This window comes from Sturnus vulgaris, unplaced genomic scaffold (assembly GCF_052056855.1).
Source record: "Sturnus vulgaris isolate bStuVul1 unplaced genomic scaffold, bStuVul1.hap1 Scaffold_141, whole genome shotgun sequence".
Classification (NCBI taxonomy): Eukaryota; Metazoa; Chordata; class Aves; order Passeriformes; family Sturnidae; genus Sturnus; species Sturnus vulgaris.
The window spans coordinates 1,615,784-1,630,449 of record NW_028276063.1 but is presented as its reverse complement, the minus strand read 5'-3'; the positions used below and the strand labels follow the sequence as shown (position 1 = coordinate 1,630,449).

The 14,666-nt window shown below is 54.5% G+C and overlaps 1 protein-coding gene across 1 annotated transcript; it reads right to left on the bottom strand.

The window, feature by feature from the left end:
* Positions 1–4,998: 4,998 nt before the first annotated feature.
* Positions 4,999–13,501, bottom strand: LOC148219419 (uncharacterized). Its single transcript, XM_088157678.1, is given in 5 exon segments — positions 4,999–6,799; positions 6,986–7,061; positions 7,820–7,823; positions 12,255–13,167; positions 13,354–13,501. Coding segments are annotated over 5 exon segments (2,325 nt in total). The 5' UTR covers positions 13,499–13,501; the 3' UTR covers positions 4,999–5,612.
* Positions 13,502–14,666: the final 1,165 nt, after the last annotated feature.

Genomic DNA, 14,666 nt, shown 5'->3' with positions numbered 1-14,666 from the left:
TTCCAGGGCCTGGTGCAGCCCAAGGGCCCTTGTGATCCCGCAGGGCACCGTGGATCCATGGAGACCATTGTGGCATTGCAAGGCCCCATGGAAGCACGGAGACCATTGTGACACTGTGGGGAACCAAAGGGTCATTGTGACCCTGCAGGGCCTCATGGAAGCAAGGGGCCATTGTGACACCTCAGGAGCAAGGAGAACATTGTGACATTACAGGGCCTTGTGGAACCAAGGGGACATGGAATGGGTCTGGATGGTTTGGCCTCCTGGGGGCTACAAGGCAGGTCTGGCTGACCCTGGCATGTCGAGGGCTGTCTCTCATCAGCCTCTGGAGCACTGGGGCTCTGTGCTTTCCTTGCTAGGGAAATAAACCATCCCTCTTTCCTGCTGCCCAAGGCTAAAATTGCTACTCCCCCTAAAATGTTCTCTATCTGCAAGGGTTCTTCAAGCCAAAATCTGCCAGGAGAGACAGCTCTGACTGGCCTTGGCCTCCTGCAGGCAGTCTCTCATCTACCACCAAACATGGGGCTCTGCGTTTTCCTTCCAGTGGAAAAGAACTGCCCTTCTCACCGAGGTGTCAATGGCCAAAACTGGGATTCTACAGCTAAAATTCCATCTATCCGAGGACTGCACCCAGAAAAATGTAGCCAGGACAGACAGGTCCTGCCTTGTTGTCTGGTGATTTTCTTCGACTATGAGCAGAATGTTCTCTTTTGCCAAGACCTTGAAGAGGGCCCAGAAATCTCCCCAGGTGGGGTTTGGAAGCTGCAAGCATATGAGCACTGTGTAGGGGCAAAGGAACTCAGTGCTCAATGGAGTAGAGACTGAGGAGAGCAAAGGAGAGCCCTGGGAGGGGCTGAAGGTCAGTTTCAGAGATGGTGGATCCTTTTGATATAGCAGAAAACAGCCTGAGAATGAATTAATTAATGCCAAGGGAAATTGATATGGGCCAGACTGGACACAAGGAGAAAGGAATTTCTCACCCAGGGCAGGGCTGTGGTGCAACCCGTCCCCCAGAAGGAGTCTGGGGCAGCCCAAAGCTTTGTGTGTCCAGGCAGAGGCAGGCAGGAGGCAGAGCTGTCAGCAAAGGAAGGGGCCAGCGAGGTGGGGCAGCCGGGGGATGACGACAGCCTGCAGGGACAGAGGCGCAGGGCATGGACACCGTAGGACAGCCTGGGCTGCAGAGGGCACAGGGATGGGCAGCAGCTGAAAGGCCCTGACACAGCCAACTCCTGCAGCACTTGGGCCATGCACGCTGGCCCTGGGCCTGAGGCCAGCAGGGGACAAGTGAGCCTTGCTGTGCTGGGGCCTCATTGCCTCCTTGTCCCTGCTCAGCAGCCTGGCAGGGGCCGCCCCATGGTGCTGCCCTTGGCATTGCACATGCCCAGAGCCCAGTGGCCCGGGAAGAGCCCTGAGCAATGAGGGAGGGACAGGATCTGCCTTGCCAGGGGCTGGGGCTCAGCCCTTGGCCCTTTGCATTCCTGAAACACATCCAGGTTTGCTCAGCATCACAGACACCTTTCCCTTGTTTGTCCTCCCTGCCATCACTGCCTCCAGTGTTCTGCTCGAACTGTGTGATAAATGTGATTCGTGCTAAATAAATTGTAACTATATTTACAAAATTTTATTTAGATCAAAAGAAGACATTTTTTACAGAATGAGTGGGGAGATGGGTGAGACAGGTCAAAGGACATCTTCCAGATGTTGGGAGTTGTAGAAGGATGTTGGAAGGGAATAGTAGAAGGACAAAGGTCTGATAAGTACCATCTAGAAATAGAGTTTCAACCTTGAAATGGGCCAAAATGAGACGATTCCAGGCATGGGATTTAATTAGAGTCTTATGGAAAACATCTGTTCAGTCACATAGTGAGCATGCACTACCTGCAGGTCACAGCTCGGTCACTGATGAAGACGACGAGCCTTCATCAGAAATAAAACCCTCAAAAGGATGAGAGACCCCCTAACCCATCAGTAGAGCATGCTCCGTACACACAGTGACGTAGACTTTAGGAATAGAAACTAGGAGGAGTTTTCCAGACACTTGTGTAGCACATAGTATATAAGGGGGATTGTTAGCCTTGATGCTTTGGTACGTGAGGAGGGGCGAGTCCCTCCCCGGATCCCCGGTTGGGGGGGCCCTCCCTGGTCGGTTTTGCTCATGCTTTATATGAACCTCAATTATACTAAATTACTTACTGCCAAATTTTACTTATCCTAAAATATATGGATTCAATACTTCGATTGTATTGATCTCCAATACTTTGATTGTATACATTTATAATTGTTACTATTAAAAATTTGCTGCTGCATTTAATCTTGCTGCTTGATAAATTGGAAAAATAAAATAACATTCATAACAATAGGGACCCCAAAATAATTTTAGGGCAACGTCTAAAATTACACTTGAGGACCCCAAAATTTCAAAACTTCCCAATAGGGACCTAAATAGTCCCATGTTTGGACCCAAAATGAAAACAAAATCCCGGTGGAGACCCCACAATTCTCACAATTCTCAATATGCACCGAAAAACTCCAAACAACTACAAAACTACAACTCCAACACTACAAAATTCCCTTTAATTACACCAACGTTTCCTTATGGGGAACCCAAAGTTCCCAAGAGACCGCCACATTTTCTTTAAGGGCTCCAAAATTCCCAAAAATCCTCAATAGGAGCCACAGAATTCCCTACAGGAACCCCAGTAATTCCCTGGACAGAGCACAAAATTCCCAAGAACTCCCTTTAAGAATCCTAAAATTCCCCTAGAGAGCCTGAAACCCACCTGGACCCTTTAGATCCACTCTAGACCTCCCAGACCCCTTTTAGGAACCTCCCAGAGTCCCCCAAATCCCCTAGAGACAAACACAAATCCCATATACAGATCCCCAGTTCCCTACAGCTCCCCTGTAGACCTCCCAGACCCCATTTAGGGAGCCCCAGAGCAGCCCAAATCCCCTATAAAGTCCCCCAGAATCCCCCCAGGGCTGTAAAACCTCCACCAGTGGTCTATAGATGTCGTACAGACCTATCAATCACCCATAAGGGACCCCCAGAGACCCCAAATCCTCTATTAGCAAGCCCAAATCCTCTATAGAAATCCTCAGACCCCCCCTCAGTCCCCAATAGATCCCCTATGGATCCCCCCAGCCCCACCGTAGCTCTCGGACATGCTGAAGCCGGGCAGGCAGACAGGGAGCAAAGATGGCGGCGCCCGGAAGGCACCTCCGAGTGTTCTGAGCATGCGCGAGAGGAACGCGCCCTGAGATGGGCGGGGCTTGGAGGGGAAAGGGGCGTGGTGAACACATGGGCTCGGTCGGAAAGAAAGGGGCGGGGCTAAAGATAGACGGGGCTGTGACTAGAAAGGGGCGGGGCCAAGGAAAGGGCGGGAACTGTGAGGGAAAAGGGGCGGGGCGAAGGAAAGGGCAGGGACTCTGAGGGAAAGGGGCGGGGCCAAGGAAAGGGCGGGAACTGTGATGGGAAGGATCCAGGCCAAAGGGCCACGCAGTCCCAAAAGGCTCTGGTTTGGCTTAAAATCTCCAAGAAAAGATCAGAAATCCAGCCTAAATCTACCAGGTTTGGGCTAAAATCAGCCAAACGGGCCTCAACTCCACACAAAGGCGATCTAAAACCATACACATGAGCCTTGCAGAGTCCAAAAGTGGCCTAAAATCCAGCCTAAACCTGCCCTGTTTGGTATAAAATCACCCAAATAGGCCTAAAATCTTTGGGACCAAGACTGTCACAAGAAATGGCATCAGCACCAAGAATGAGACCAAAATCAGAATGGACACCGAGACCAAGAGTGAGAACAGATCCAACACCGGAACTGAGACCAGCACCACTCCAGAACTGGAACTAGGACTAGGACCAAGACCGAGACTGAGAGTGTGACCAGCACCAGAACTGGCACTGAGACCAAAACTGAGGCCCACACTGACACAGGAACCGGCACTGGGAGGGCTCCAGAACGGCTCTGGTACGAGCACTGGCACTGTGAGAACTCTGGGACTGAGACAGAGTGGGACCAGAACAAGCACAGAGACTGACATTGGCACCAACACCGAGACTGGCACCTCTCTGGGACCGGGCCTGAGGCTGAGATTGGCACTGGGAGCACAACAGGATCAACACCAGCACCAGCACCAACACTGGGACCGAGACCACTCCACGAATTAGACCGAGACCACTCCACAAATTAGACCAAGACCAAGACTGAAACAAGAACCGGCACTGGCACTGAGACTGGCACCGCTGTAGGACTGAGACTGAGACCCAGACCAGCACCGGGACAGAGACCGACACCGGCAGCGCTCCGGGATCTCCGCGTTCACTCCGGGGAGTTTTGGCTGCGCCCCCACACGGGACTGGGCAGGACCGGGAGGGACCCCTGGGTGGGGCAGGACAGCCTCGGTTCCCATCGTTCTGGTGCAGCCATCCCAGTCCATATGGTCCCAGTCCACGTGATCCCAGTTTGTACAATCCCAGTCCATGTGATCCCAGTCTGTACAATCCCAGTCCATGTGATCCCAGTTTGTACAATCCCAGTCTGTTTGGACCTGATCCATCTGGTCCCAGTCTGTGCAGTCCCAGTCTGGAGGATCCCAGTCCATGTCATCCCAGCCCCATGATCCCAGTCTGGATGCTCCTGCATGGCTCACACTGCCAGGGTCTGGAATTCCAGTTCCCAGCCACAAAAAGATGTTCCTGCCCTTGAAGGCAAAGCTCTTCAGAAGGGGCCAAAAGCCAAGTGCAGCAAGATCTTACAGGGACATTTCACTGCCAGCCTTCCTAACTTCACCCATGGCTGTTGGAGCTCCTGCACTGGGAATTAAATCAGGGGAGGGTCTTTGGTGGGAGCTGCCCTGGGTCAAGGGAGACCCTGAGACAGAAACAGAGCAGGCGGAGAGAGACAGGAGAGAAAGGAGGACACAAACACAATCAGATGAGAAGGTGCCACTGAAAACAGAACTGCAACTGACTGGAAGTGAATGGGACAGAAGTCAGGAATTGTGAAGCTTTTATTTACTATCAAATCCATCCCTTGGCAGCCAGCCCCACACAATCTCAATCCCAGCACTCCCAATTTGGATCCCACTTCTCCCAATCTTCTTCCAACTCCTTCTCACCCTGGTGGCTGTGGAATCCAGTAAGGTTCACGTGGGATTGAGTTGTCTTGAGGATCCACTTTGCAGTTGGATTGAGCCATTTTGGATTAAAACTGAGGTGCTTTCAGAGGGATTTGAGAGGTTTTTAGGTGACCTAAATCCTCTTGGCTTTTGGTGTGAAAAGAAATGGAGAAGAGAGAAAAACTAAGGCCAAAACAAAAGGATAACCAGCCAGGTGTCTTCCCCAGATGGATCCCAGAGAATGTGGGTCACCAGGGCTCAGCTCAACATGAGTTCTGCAGTGGGGGATGGAGTTGGAGCAGCACACAAGATTTTCTTGCACTAGGGGGATATACAGGGATTGCATTAATGCTGCCTCTGTTGGTGTCTGTTCAAAGCTGAGCTCTGAGAGAAGTTCGTCCCACACTCAGGATACTCAAAGGGGCTCTCCCTGGTGTGGATCTTTCAGTGGCAGATCAGGTTGGAACGCTGCCTGAATCCCCAAAACTTTATGGCCTTTTCCCAGTATGGATTTTCTGGTGGCAGATTAATTTGTCACACACAATGAAGATCTTCCCACTCTCCTCACACTCGTGGAGCCTCTGCCCAGTGTGGATGCGCTGGTGTCTGGTGAGGTGGGAGTTTCACCTGAAGCCCTTCCCACAGTCGGAGCACTGGAAAGGCCTCTCCTCCCTGTGTGTCTGGAAGTGCCTGAGGAGATGGGAGCTGGAGTAAAACCTCTTCCCACACTTGGAACACTCGTAGGGCCTCTCCCCAGTGTGCATCTTTTGGTGGCAGATTAGATGGGAACGCTGCCTGAAGGCCTTCCCACACTCCCCACACTGGTATGGCCTCTCCCCAGTGTGCATCTTTTGGTGGCAGGTAACGCTGAAACGCTGCCTGAAGGCCTTCCCACACTCCTCACACTTGTAGGGCCTCTCCCCAGTGTGGGTCCTCTGGTGGCGGATCAGGGTGGAGCTGTCCCTGAAGCTCTTCCCACACTCCTCACACTCGTGGCGCTTTTCCCCGGTGTGCAAGCGCTGGTGCGTGACAAGAGTGGCGTTGTGCTTGAATCCCTTCCCGCAGTTGGGACAGCGGAAGGGCCTCTCATCCGTGTGAATGCGCTGGTGCTGGAGAAGACTGGAGCTGGTGGGAAACCTCTTCCCACATTCAGAACACTCATAGGGCCTCTCCCCAGTGTGGACACTTTGGTGGCGGATCAGGTGGGAACGCTGCCTGAAGGCCTTCCCACACTCCTCACACTTGTATGGTCTTTTCCCAGTGTGGATGTTCTGGTGGCAGATCAATTTGGCACGCTCAGTGAAGCTCTTCCCACACTCCCCACACTCGTAGGGCCTCTCCCCAGTGTGGATCCTCTGGTGGCGGATCAGGCTGTTCCTCCACCTGAAGCTCATCCCACACTCTGAGCACTTGTGGGGCTTCTCCCCATTACAAAGCTGCTCATGGACCACCAGCTCCGAGCTCTGGCTCCATCTCTGGCCACCCCCCTGGCCCAGGCTGGGGCTTTCCTCCTCAGATCCCCGCCATCTGCGTTTGCAGCCCCTCCTCGTGCGGGATCTCCGCGGCTTTTCCTCCCCGTTGCATTCCTGTGCCGTGGAGCCGCTCCAAACGGCCTCTTCCACGAGGTTCTGCCGCGGGGATTTGTCCTCCCTGCTCTCCGTGCTCAGCTCCTTGTCTGGGGCAGGAAGGACAAGCAGAGGATGGGATTTGCCTCCGTGCCAGAGGGAAGGGGAAGGAGATCCCCCCAGCGCGTCCCCGGCAGGACGGTGTCGGCAGCGGGGTTGTCCTGCAGCCGGGGGCCAGGCTGGGCTGGGAGATGGAGCAGGACAGAGGGGGAAAGGGGCACTGAGTTCCTCCTCACCTGCCTGGGGCTCCTGGGGCATCTTCCTCTTCCTCGCAGCCTCCTCCTCCTCCATCGGGCCAAGGGTTTGGGAATGGGAAATCCTGGTTTGGGGAAAAACAAGGGATGTGTACGTTGTGTTGCAGGTTCCTGCTGCCCAACTCCATCTCTAGAAGTCCCCGAGCATCTCGGGTCCATAAAAATTTCCCAAACACCAACATTCAGCCCTGAAAATGCCTCCCAGGGGTTCCTGGGAATGGTCCCTCCCCTTTGGTGTTTGGGGCTTCCGCCCTGTCTCAGCTGCCGGGGGTCACGCTTGTATTGGGGGTCCCCCATCTACTCGGTCCCCACCCTCCCCAGGCTGCTGGGAGTCCCAGCAATCCAAAAAGCTCCCCCCTCTTCTGTCTCTCCATTTAGGGATGGTGGGTGTTTTTGCTGTCCCTTCTCCCTTTATTCTCTGCTTTGGGGTGCAGGGGGTCCAGGGAGTCCCCCCTGCCCCTCTCCAGGCTGTTGAGGGTTCCAAAATCCCGGCGCTCCCCCCTCTCTGGGCTCCCCACTTTGGGGGCCTGGGGGACACAGGGCTCTGCTCCTCCACGCTGCCTCTGCCAGCAGACACCACCGGGACCCCCCAATGTCCCCCGTGGAGCATTTTCTGATCAGATTTGGAGCTCTGCATTCTCCAAACATCCCCCCTGCCCAAAAAAATACACAAAGCACCCTGAGAGACGCTGGGAGTATTCTAGAGAAAACTGGGTGCAACTGGGATCAAACTGGGGGCAGGTGAACCATGCTGAGGTAACTGGGAGTGGCTGGGAAGGACTATGAGATTGTTCAGGGCAACTGGGATGTGGTTACTACGCTGCAAAGAGAGAGAAAAGACAGCAACACACACGGACCTCTTTTGGGGAAAAAAGGCCAACTTTATTGTACGGACATCCCGTATTTAAAGTGTGTTACGTGCAGTTAGGACAGGACAGTAGTTCATTGCACAATTGGGAAAAATATCCCTGGGACAGCATGTCCGGATGTCCCATGGGAAAGACACCAGGTGTTAATCTTTATTATGAATTCCCTTCTGTTTTTCACCAAGTTATCGCTCTGGGAGACTGCGTCCCTAACTGAAGCTGTAGTCAGCTTGTCAGCCTGGGAATGGACCTGAGAGACAGGAGAAATCCAGGCCTGAAAAGAATTGCCAAGCTGCAATTTCCTAGCTCTCTAAATGTGAGTGTCCACACTGGGATATTCTGGGAATGTGAGACCATAGGGCTGGTGACTGGGACCTAACTGGGAGCGACTGGGAATCTCCTGGAGGAAAAATGGGACCATGCTGGGGCAACTGGGGGAAGTGTGAGTGACTGGGGCCCTGCTGGAAGAGACTGGCATCATACTGGACTCATACTGGGATCTTACTGGCAGTTGCAGGGGCTATGCTAGGGGCAACTGGGAGAACTGGGAACGCATTGGACACAAGTGGTGTTGGAAATCGTATCCTTGCAAAAATCTTTGCATAACCTTAGTCGAGGGGATTAATTTGCCCTACAAAAAGACTTCTTTGTTTCTTTCCAGGGCATTGCTTCACCAGGTGGGTCTGATGAACACAACACATCAACAGACTGGGAGCAGCTTAAAGATCAAGGGCCATCAGCGGCCATTAACAGAACATCAGCGGCCACCCAGGAACATCTACCCCAGACTCTGCCTCTGGCAGAATTGCAGACATCTCCTCTGAAAAGACTGATAAGAAAATCAGGGAATCAAGACGGAATTAACAGCAGAAGGGAAGAAATCCAGATCCAAAAGAAGGCCAAATATTAGGAACTGAATATTTGCACCTTGAGACCAAAGAACACTAACTCAATTCATTTCCATGAGCATTGACTGTATAAAAGATCTGAAAATTTTCCTGAAAAGGGAATGTCATGGAATGATTGTCTCTGCACAGCTGGGTTATGTCTGGATGAGATTTCTGTGGTACACCCGGGCCACAACATCGTGGCCAGAAAATACAGAAATGCCTTGACTCTCTCAATTTAAAATTGTTGTTAAAAGTATTTTTGTTTCTCTTTTAGTTTCCGTTATCATGGGAGGAAGTGGGCGAAACTGGGACCGTGCTGGGGTAAATTACATCATGATACGGAATCACTGGGACTGCCTGGGCTGCTACTGGGAGCAACAGGATCATACTGGGAGCGACTGGGCTCATACTGGGAGCAGCCACTCCCGGCTCCCGCACCCCCGAACCCCTTTCCCGGCCATGCCGCCCCTCCAGCCCCAGCACCCCCCGCCGGGGTCCCGGCAATCCCAGGGGTCCCCCCCTCTCGGGCTCCCCGCTTTGCCCTTCTGGGGCTCTCCTGTCTCTGGGCTCCCGCTCAGGGAAGCCGCGGCTCTCCCGGGGCTCCCCCAAACCGGTGTCCCCCCGCCGATCCCGCCGCTCCCGCGCGCTCCCCACCTGGCCCCGGCACAGCTCGCAGGGCCCGGCCCGGGAAGCCCAACCCCCACCGCGGGGGGACCCGCATCCCCCCGGGCCCCGCCGGGGCTCTGCCGGCACCCACCGGGACCCCCAAAAACACCTCCCGGGGACCCCCCGATGTCCCCCCGAGGGCCATCTGCGCCTCTGCAGCCCTGCAACATCCAAATATCCCCCCCAAAAAACCCCAAACCCAGGGACACCCCCGGGATATTTGGGGCGAGCTCCCCCTCCCCGGGCACCTGCGGGATGGGTGGCGATGGTCCCGGGGGGCTGCGAGTTCAGGGAGCTCCGGGGTCGCGCGCTTGATTCGCTCCTTCTCTGCTCCTGTTTCCTGCTGCCGCTCCGCCTCTTCCTCCCTCCCTCCTCCTCCTCCCCCGTTCCGAGCCCCGAACTGGGAGGGAATGGGGCAAGGAAAGGGCGGGAACTGTGAGGAGAAAGGGGTGGGGTCAAGGAAAGGGCGGGAACTGTGAGGGGAAAGGGGCGGGGTCAAGGGGCCGCGCGGTTCTCAAAGGTTCTGGTTTGGCCTAAAATCAGCCAGAAAGCACCTAAAATGCAGCATAAACCCACCAGGTACGGCATAAATCAGCTAAACGGGCCTCAAATCCACACAAAGGGTTCTAAAATTATCGAAATGAGCCTTGCATTGTCTGACAGGGCCTAGAATCCAAACCTAATCTTCCCAGGTTGGTATAAAATCACCTAAATGGACCAGAAATCTTTGGGACCAAGACCAAGACCTGGCACTAGAACTGGGACCAGCTCCAAGAATGAGACAAAAATCAGAATGGAGACCGAGATCAAGACTAAGAACAGAACTGACACCATAACTGAGACCAGCACCCCTCCAGAACTGGAACTAGGACTGGCACCAAGACTGAGAACCCAAACAGAAACCAAAAGCTGAACTGGCACTGGGACCAAGACTGAGACCACCACCAACACTGGGACTGACACCAGGAGCGCTCCAGGACTGCTCTGGGACCAGCACCAGCCGGGACTGAGACTGAGAGCAGCACCAGAACCAGCACCGAGACTGGCACCGCTGTGGGACGGGACCTGAGTCTGGGATTGGCACTGGGAGCACTCCAGGACCAACACCAGCACCGCTACCAGCACTGGACCGGAACTGCTCCGAGACTGAGACCAAGACCAGTGCTAGAACTGACACCAGCCCCTAGAATGAGACCTAAAGCAGAATGGAGAGCAAGACCAAGACTGGGAATGGAACCGACACCAGAACTGAGACCAGTGGTGCTGCAGAACTGGAAATAATACTGGGACTAAGACTGAGACCAGTCCTAGAACTGGCACTGGGACCAAAACTGAGACCAACACCGCCACTGGAATCAGCACCAGGAGCGCTCCAGGACTGCTCTGCGACTGCCACTGGCACTGGGAGAACTCCAGGATTGAGACTGAGAGCAGCACCAGAACCAGTACCAAGACTGGCACCGGTACCAGAATGGAGACTGGGATTGGCACTGGGAGCACTCCGGGACCAACAATGGCACCAGTACCAACACTGCGACCAGAACCACTTCGAGACTGAGACCAAGACCAAACCTGTGACCAAGACTGAGACTGAAACCAGAACCAGCACTGGCACCAGGACTGGAACCGCTGTAGGACCAAGACTGAGACCCAGACCAGCACCAGGACAGAGACCGACACCGGCAGCGCTCCGGGATCTCCGCGTTCACTCCGGGGAGTTTTGGCTGCGCCCCCGCACGGGACTGGGCAGGACTGGGAGGGACCCCTGGGTGGGGCGGGACCTCCTCGGTTCCCATCGTTCTGGTGCAGCCATCCTGGTCCATATGGTCCCAGTCCATGTGATCCCAGTTTGTACAATCCCAGTCCATGTGATCCCAGTCTGTACAATCCCACTGTGTTTGGCCCTGATCCAACTGGTCCCAGTCTGTGCAGTCCCAGTCTGGAGGATCCCAGTCCATGTCATCCCAGCCCCATGATTCCAGTCTGGATGCTCCTGCACGGCTCACACTGCCAGGGTCTGGAATTCCAATTCCCAGTCAAGAAAAGATGTTCCTGCCCTTGAAGGCAAAGCTCTTCAGAAGGGGCCAAAAGCCAAGTGCAGCAAGATCTTACAGGGACATTTCACTGCCAGCCTTCCTAACTTCACCCATGGCTGTTGGAGCTCCTGCACTGGGAATTAAATCAGGGGAGGGTCTTTGGTGGGAGCTGCCCTGGATCAAGGGAGACCCTGAGACAGAAACAGAGCAGGCAGGGAGAGACAGGAGAGAAAGGAGGACACAAACACAATCAGATGAGAAGGTGCCACTGAAAACAGAACTGCAACTGACTGGAAGTGAATGGGACAGAAGTCAGGAATTGTGAAGCTTTTATTTACTATCAAATCCATCCCTTGGCAGCCAGCCCCACACAATCCCAATCCCAGTGCTCCAAATTTGGATCCCACTTCTCCCAATCTCCTTCCAACTCCTTCTCACCCTGGTGGCTGTGGAATCCAGTAAGGTTCACGTGGGATTGAGTTGTCTTGAGGATCCACTTTGCAGTTGGATTGAGCCATTTTGGATTAAAACTGAGGTGCTTTCAGAGGGATTTGAGAGGTTTTTAGGTGACCTAAATCCTCTTGGCTTTTGGTGTGAAAAGAAATGGAGAAGAGAGAAAAACTAAGGCCAAAACAAAAGGATAACCAGCCAGGTGTCTTCCCCAGATGGATCCCAGGGAATGTGTGTCACCAGGGCTCTGCTCAGCATGAGTTCTGCAGTGGGGGATGGAGTTGGAGCAGCACACAAGTTGTTCTTCCACTAGGGGGATTTACAGGGATTGCATTAATGCTGCCTCTGTTGGTGTCTGTTCAAAGCTGAGCTCTGAGAGAAGTTTGTCCCACACTCAGGATACTCGTAGGGCCTCCCCCCAGTGTGGACACTTTGGTGGCTGATCAGGCTGGAACGCTGCCTGAAGGCCTTCCCACAATCCCCACATTTGTATGGCCTTTTCCCAGTGTGGATGTTCTGGTGGCGGATCAATGTGCTGCGTTCACTGAAGCTCTTCCCACACTGCTCACATTTGTGAGGCTTTTCCCCAGTGTGGATGCGCCGGTGTCTGGTGAGGTGGGAGTTTCGCCTGAAGCCCTTCCCGCAATCAGAGCACTGGAAAGGCCTCTCCTCCCTGTGTGTCTGGAAGTGCCTGAGGAGATGGGAGCTGGTGGTAAGCCTCTTCCCACACCTGGAACACTCGTAGGGCCTCTCCCCAGTGTGGACACTTTGGTGGCGGATCAGGTGGGAACGCTGCCTGAAGGCCTTCCCACACTCCTCACACTGGTATGGTCTTTTCCCAGTGTGGATGTTCTGGTGGCAGATCAATGTGTTGCGCTCAGTGAAACTCTTCCCACACTGCTCACACTCGTAGGGCCTCTCCCCAGTGTGGATCTTCTGGTGGCGGATCATGCTGTTCCTCCACCTCAAGCTCATCCCACACGCTGAGCACTTGTGGGGCTTCTCCCCATTACAAAGCTGCTCATGGACCACCAGCTCCAAGCTCTGGCTCCATCTCTGGCCGTCCCCCCGGCTCAGGCTGGGGCTTTCCTCCTCAGATCCCCGCCATCTGCGTTTGCAGCCCCTCCTCGTGCGGGATCTCCGCGGCTTTTCCTCCCCGTTGCATTCCTGTGCCGTGGAGCCGCTCCAAACGGCCTCTTCCACGAGGTTCTGCCGCGGGGATTTGTCCTCCCTGCTCTCCGTGCTCAGCTCCTTGTCTGGGGCAGGAAGGACAAGCAGAGGATGGGATTTGCCTCCGTGCCAGAGGGAAGGAGAAGGAGATCCTCCCCGCACGTCCCCGGCAGGACGGCGTCGGCAGCGGGGTTGTCCTGCAGCCGGGGACCGTGCTGGGCTGGGAGATGGAGCAGGACAGAGGGGGAAAGGGGCACTGACTTCCTCCTCACCTGCCTGGGGCTCCTGGGGCATCTTCGTCTTCCTCGCAGCCTCCTCCTTCTCCATCGGGCCAAGGGTTGGGAATGGGAAATCCTGGTTTGGGGAAAAACAAGGGATGAGCGCGTTGTGTTGTGGGTTCCTCCTGCCCAACTCCATCCCTACAAGTCCCCGAGCATCTCGGGTCCATAAAACCTCCCAAACACCAACATTCAGCCCTGAAAATGCCTCCCACGAGTTCCTGGGAATGGTCCCTCCCCTTTGGTGTTTGGGGCTTCCCCCCTGTCTCAGCTGCTGGGGGTCACGCTTGTATTGGGGGTCCCCCATCTACTCGGTCCCCGCCCTCCCCAGGCTGCTGGGAGTCCCAGCAATCCAAAAAGCTCCCCCCTCTTCTGTCTCTCCATTTAGGGATGGTGGGTGTTTTTGCTGTCCCTTCTCCCCTTATTCTCTGCTTTGGGGTGCAGGGGGTCCAGGGAGTCCCCCCTGCCCCTCTCCAGGCTGTTGAGGGTTCCAAAATCCCGGCGCTCCCCCCTCTCTGGGCTCCCCACTTTGGGGGCCTGGGGGACACAGGGCTCTGCTCCTCCAGGGTGCCTCTGCCGGCAGCCGCCACCGGGACCCCCCAATGTCCCCCGTGGAGCATTTTCTGATCAGATTTGGAGCTCTGCATTCTCCAAACATCCCCCCTGCCCAAAAAAATACACAAAGCACCCTGAGAGACGCTGGGAGTATTCTAGAGAAAACTGGGTGCAACTGGGATCAAACTGGGGGCAGGTGAACCATGCTGAGGTAACTGGGAGTGGCTGGGAAGGACTATGAGATTGTTCAGGGCAACTGGGATGTGGTTACTACGCTGCAAAGAGAGAGAAAAGACAGCAACACACACGGACCTCTTTTGGGGAAAAAAGGCCAACTTTATTGTACGGACATCCCGTATTTAAAGTGTGTTACGTGCAGTTAGGACAGGACAGTAGTTCATTGCACAATTGGGAAAAATATCCCTGGGACAGCATGTCCGGATGTCCCATGGGAAAGACACCAGGTGTTAATCTTTATTATGTATTCCCTTCTGTTTTTCACCAAGTTATCGCTCTGGGAGACTGCGTCCCTAACTGAAGCTGTAGTCAGCTTGTCAGCCTGGGAATGGACCTGAGAGACAGGAGAAATCCAGGCCTGAAAAGAATTGCCAAGCTGCAATTTCCTAGCTCTCTAAATGTGTGTGTCCACACTGGGATATTCTGGGAATGTCTGAGACCATAGGGCTGGTGACTGGGACCTAACTGGGAGCGACTGGGAATCTCCTGAAGGAAAAATGGGATCATGCTGGGGC